Source organism: Notolepis coatsorum (assembly GCF_963971535.1).
Source record: "Notolepis coatsorum genome assembly, chromosome: 6".
Taxonomy (NCBI): Eukaryota; Metazoa; Chordata; class Actinopteri; order Aulopiformes; family Paralepididae; genus Notolepis; species Notolepis coatsorum.
Window position 1 is genome coordinate 52,179,807 of NC_140170.1, and position 2,434 is coordinate 52,182,240.

Below are 2,434 nucleotides of genomic sequence, written 5' to 3' on the forward strand. Positions count from 1 at the left end.
TAACATCCCAACAGGACAACTTGTTTATGGTTTGATTCAGTTTTATATAGACAGTATGGAGTAAAATAATGCAGTGCAAAAATGTACGATGAAAAACCGCTGTATTACTATGAGTATGTGACATTTTATGATTGACACCTACCCTAGTGCATGTGTAATTATTTAGTAGTAACTTAGAGTTACGTTAACTTATCTCTGTGGTGCAACCGCTTTAATTTTAGTAATGCATAAATTACAACTCAGTAAGAATTTACATTATAACTAGGCTAACTTTGAACTTACACACAGCTGGTGCAACAGGCTGCTGTTCCATAATGTAACGGCTGAGATGGGGATGGTTACCAGGGGATGCTGTTGCCCTCCCAGTTCAGTAGGGTTCCGCTGTCTTTGTCGCTGAGTGATGACATCACTTTGAGCATGCCCTGTACGTTGTCCTGTGGGCTCAATGGAGCCTGGAGATCAAAAATAACATTTAAATAAACAACTACAAAATCTAGAATGGCACTGAGCTACACCTGCATTACAGCACACATTGACCCCCCCCCCCCCAGTCAACCCAGTAGACAGAGTATACTCATTATAATATAGTATAGTCTGAGTATACTCATTATAATATAGTATAGTCTGAGTAGATCATTATAATATAGTATAGTCTGAGTAGACTCATTATAATATAGTATAGTCTGAGTAGACTCATTATAATATAGTATAGTCTGATTAGACTCATTATAATATAGTATAGTCTGAGTAGATCATTATAATATAGTATAGTCTGAGTAGACTCATTATAATATAGTATAGTCTGAGTAGACTCATTATAATATAGTATAGTCTGAGTAGATCATTATAATATAGTATAGTCTGAGTAGATCATTATAATATAGTATAGTCTGAGTAGACTCATTATAATATAGTATAGTCTGAGTAGACTCATTATAATATAGTATAGTCTGAGTAGACTCATTATAATATAGTATAGTCTGAGTAGATCATTATAATATAGTATAGTCTGAGTAGACTCATTATAATATAGTATAGTCTGAGTAGACTCATTATAATATAGTATAGTCTGAGTAGACTCATTATAATATAGTATAGTCTGAGTAGACTCATTATAATATAGTGTAGTCTGAGTAGATCATTATAATATAGTATAGTCTGAGTAGATCATTATAATATAGTATAGTCTGAGTAGACTCATTATAATATAGTATAGTCTGAGTAGAATTATTATAATATAGTATAGTCTGAGTAGATCATTATAATATAGTATAGTCTGAGTAGATCATTATAATATAGTATAGTCTGAGTAGATCATTATAATATAGTATAGTCTGAGTAGATCATTATAATATAGTATAGTCTGAGTAGACTCATTATAATATAGTATAGTCTGAGTAGACTCATTATAATATAGTATAGTCTGAGTAGATCATTATAATATAGTATAGTCTGAGTAGACTCATTATAATATAGTATAGTCTGAGTAGATCATTATAATATAGTATAGTCTGAGTAGACTCATTATAATATAGTATAGTCTGAGTAGACTCATTATAATATTGTGTAGTCTGAGTAGACTCATTATAATATAGTATAGTCTGAGTAGATCATTATAATATAGTATAGTCTGAGTTGATCATTATAATATAGTATAGTCTGAGTAGATCATTATAATATAGTATAGTCTGAGTAGATCATTATAATATAGTATAGTCTGAGTAGACTCATTATAATATAGTATAGTCTGAGTAGATCATTATAATATAGTATAGTCTGAGTAGATCATTATAATATAGTATAGTCTGAGTAGATCATTATAATATAGTATAGTCTGAGTAGACTCATTATAATATAGTATAGTCTGAGTAGACTCATTATAATATAGTATAGTCTGAGTAGACTCATTATAATATTGTGTAGTCTGAGTAGACTCATTATAATATAGTATAGTCTGAGTAGAATTATTATAATATAGTATAGTCTGAGTAGATCATTATAATATAGTATAGTCTGAGTAGATCATTATAATATAGTATAGTCTGAGTAGATCATTATAATATAGTATAGTCTGAGTAGATCATTATAATATAGTATAGTCTGAGTAGACTCATTATAATATAGTATAGTCTGAGTAGACTCATTATAATATAGTATAGTCTGAGTAGATCATTATAATATTGTGTAGTCTGAGTAGATCATTATAATATAGTATAGTCTGAGTAGATCATTATAATATTGTGTAGTCTGAGTAGACTCATTATAATATAGTATAGTCTGAGTAGACTCATTATAATATAGTATAGTCTGAGTAGATCATTATAATATAGTATAGTCTGAGTAGATCATTATAATATAGTATAGTCTGAGTAGATCATTATAATATTGTGTAGTCTGAGTAGATCATTATAATATTGTGTAGTCTGAGTAGATC

General features: G+C 29.1%; 1 protein-coding gene across 1 annotated transcript in view; it reads right to left on the bottom strand.

Annotated features, from left to right (window-relative positions):
• Positions 1–338: 338 nt before the first annotated feature.
• Positions 339–2,434, bottom strand: part of LOC311229482 (C-signal-like) — a gene marked incomplete at its 3' end in the record, with an annotated part of 58,025 nt that continues 55,929 nt past the window's right edge. The window contains exon 8 of the mRNA XM_084315561.1: positions 339–452. Within this exon, the coding sequence (XP_084171687.1) occupies positions 339–452 (114 nt within the window). The remainder of the gene's footprint in view (positions 453–2,434) is intronic.